General features: G+C 45.0%; 1 protein-coding gene across 3 annotated transcripts in view; it reads left to right on the top strand.

The window, feature by feature from the left end:
- The window catches only part of MKNK1 (MAP kinase interacting serine/threonine kinase 1), a 53,519-nt gene that overhangs the window by 30,010 nt on the left and 20,953 nt on the right, over positions 1 to 2,556 (top strand). For all 3 annotated transcript variants that reach the window (XM_011969781.1, XM_011969779.1, XM_011969780.1), the window contains one exon: positions 820 to 917. In XM_011969781.1, coding sequence (XP_011825171.1) covers positions 820 to 917 — 98 coding nt within the window. The remainder of the gene's footprint in view (positions 1 to 819; positions 918 to 2,556) is intronic.

Here is a 2,556-nt window from a genome sequence, read left to right as displayed (position 1 = left end):
CAGCTTCAAGTGATTCTCCTGCCTCAGCCCCCCTAAGTAGCTGGGACTTTAGGCATGTGCCACTACACCCAGCTAATTTTTGTATTTTTAGTAGAGACAGGGTTTCACCACATTGGCCAGGATGGTCTCGATCTCTTCACCTCTTGATCCGCCCACCTTGGCCTCCCAAAGTGCTGGGATTACAGGCGTGAGCCACCGTGCCCAGCCTCTCTGAATGTATTTAACCCTTTCCTCCCTCAACTTTTCTTTTTTTTTTTTTTACTGTACCTTGTCCCTCTGTGATAGTGTTTGCCAATGCCTGGTTTATTCTGGGGTCACCTGTGTATGTGTCTGTCTTCCCCACTGGACTGCAACCCTTAGAGGAGAGGGATCATAAATATATATATTTTAGAGATGGGGTCTTGCTGTGTTTGGCCAGATTGGTTCTGAACTCCTGGCCTCAAGCAATCCTCCCGCCTTGGCCTCCCAAAATGCTCAGATTACGGGTGTAAGCCCCTGCACCTGGCCTTTATTTTATTCCTTACTCTGTTATGCTGTCTGGCACATAGTAGATGTTCAGGAAGTATATGCTGAATTGAGACCCTTTTGCTGACCTCATTTCTAAAATGAGGAACAGGATGCCTTGTACGTGGTCTTGTTGTTGAGAAAATGGGTCCTGAGGTGGTTGGGAAAGCTGCTTGTCTTCCTTGTCACTGAGTGCTAGAGTCATCGGGTGCCTGTGTCGTCTGATCAGGGAAGCTGAGCCACAGAAGTTCTTCCCATCTGAGCTTGCAGTAGGATGACTCATCTTGTTATTCCTCTCATCCATTTCACCTCTAGATATGTACAAGCTGACCTCTGAATTGCTTGGAGAGGGAGCCTATGCCAAAGTTCAAGGTGCCGTGAGCCTACAGAATGGCAAAGAGTATGCCGTCAAAGTGAGTGTCTCAGCTAAATGCCAGGCTTTACTTTGCAAATAGTCATTTCTAGCTCATCCTGAACCAAATAAATGTTATTTTCCATAAGAATGGGGGCTCTGAAGCTGTATTCACTGGATTCAAATCTTGGTTTCTCTACTTACTTACTGTGTTACCTTGGGCAAGTTACTTAACCTCTGTGTCCTTCAGTTTTCTCATCTGTAAAATGGGTGTAACACTAGAACCTATGTAGAATTGTTGTGAGGGTTAAATAAGTTAATACAGGTAAAGTGCTTAGCACAATGCTTGGCTTATAGTAAGTTTCTCATTATTCTGACAAATGAAGTCAACTTCAGGGAGTGGACAATCAGATTTGGAATTAGAAGGCCTACCTGAATTTCTATTTTGACAAACTATAACTGTTTGACTTTGGGTAAGTCATCAAATGTCTGTAAGCCTCAGTTCCTACATCTCTAAATGATGATACCTTCCCTTCTGTCTCCTGAGGCAGTTATGAAGATGAAAATTAAAATATCCTGGGAGAGGTGGAAACACTTTACACATCACAAAATGCTATACAAGTGTTAGATGTTAGCATGATAGTGAGAATTAAAAACTAAGGTGACTGATTTGGTAACATCTGAATGTTATCAGAAAAAATAATGAAAAGAAAAAAAAACTAAAGTGACTGAGCGCTCAGTTTTGGGGCAGGAGAAGTGGCCTCTGGCCTCATTGCTGCCTTTAATTAGCTGCAAGGCCTTGGAGTGGCTCGTGTCACCCCTCTGTGCCTCCGCTTGCCCTCTCCACATGGAAGAACAGCTGGATCTTGAGCATTGGTTCTCAAAATGTGTGCCCTGGACCAGCCTCAGCATCACTTGGGAACTTGTTAGAAATAGAAGCTACCTGGCCCCACCTGAGAAGTACCAACTCTAAAACAGGGGTGGGCCCAGCAATACACATGTTAACAAACTCCCCTAGTGACTCTGACACTCACTAACCCTTGAGGACTACTGATGTAGGAAGGGCAGCTGTGAACGCTACTATGTATTAGAAGCCCTTAGAGCTCTAACAAAGCACACAGAGATCCGGGTTTCCAGATATAGGATAGGGCCTGGATCTCTGTGGCTTGACCAGCTTCCCCATGTGAGTCTCATAGCCACCAAAGTTTGAGGACTACTCACCTAGAGAAAGGGTCTTTTTAAATCCAAGCTGATTTCAAATCACCCACCTGAGCCACCAGGTCAAGTGCCACCTCACACTGGCAATCCCAGCCCAATGGGATCCTGAAGGAAATGTTTTCTCTTCTTTGAACCAACTTTCCACAGTCCCAGCTGCGGGTTAGAAGGGTGAGCAAGTCTGCTAAGCCACGTTCCTTCCAGCTGGAGTATTGCTTCACATGGTAACAAGAGCACTATCTCAATTTCTTTTGGGAAACAGATCAGTATAAATTACAAGTGATTTTTAAAACATATGCCTAAGTGTAAATAGAAAAATTAGGACAGGCGTGGTGGCTCACACCTGTAATCCCAGCACTTTGGGAGGCTGAGGCGGGCTGATCACCTGAGGTCAGGAGTTCAAGACCAGCCTGCCCAACATGGTGAAACCCATCTCTACTAAAAATACAAAAAATTAGCCGGGCGTGGTGCATGCCTGTAATCCC

This window comes from Mandrillus leucophaeus, unplaced genomic scaffold (genome assembly GCF_000951045.1).
Source record: "Mandrillus leucophaeus isolate KB7577 unplaced genomic scaffold, Mleu.le_1.0 Scaffold902, whole genome shotgun sequence".
NCBI classification, from domain to species: Eukaryota; Metazoa; Chordata; class Mammalia; order Primates; family Cercopithecidae; genus Mandrillus; species Mandrillus leucophaeus.
The sequence above is the reverse complement of the archived record's forward strand: the minus strand, read 5'-3'. Positions and strand labels throughout refer to the sequence as shown.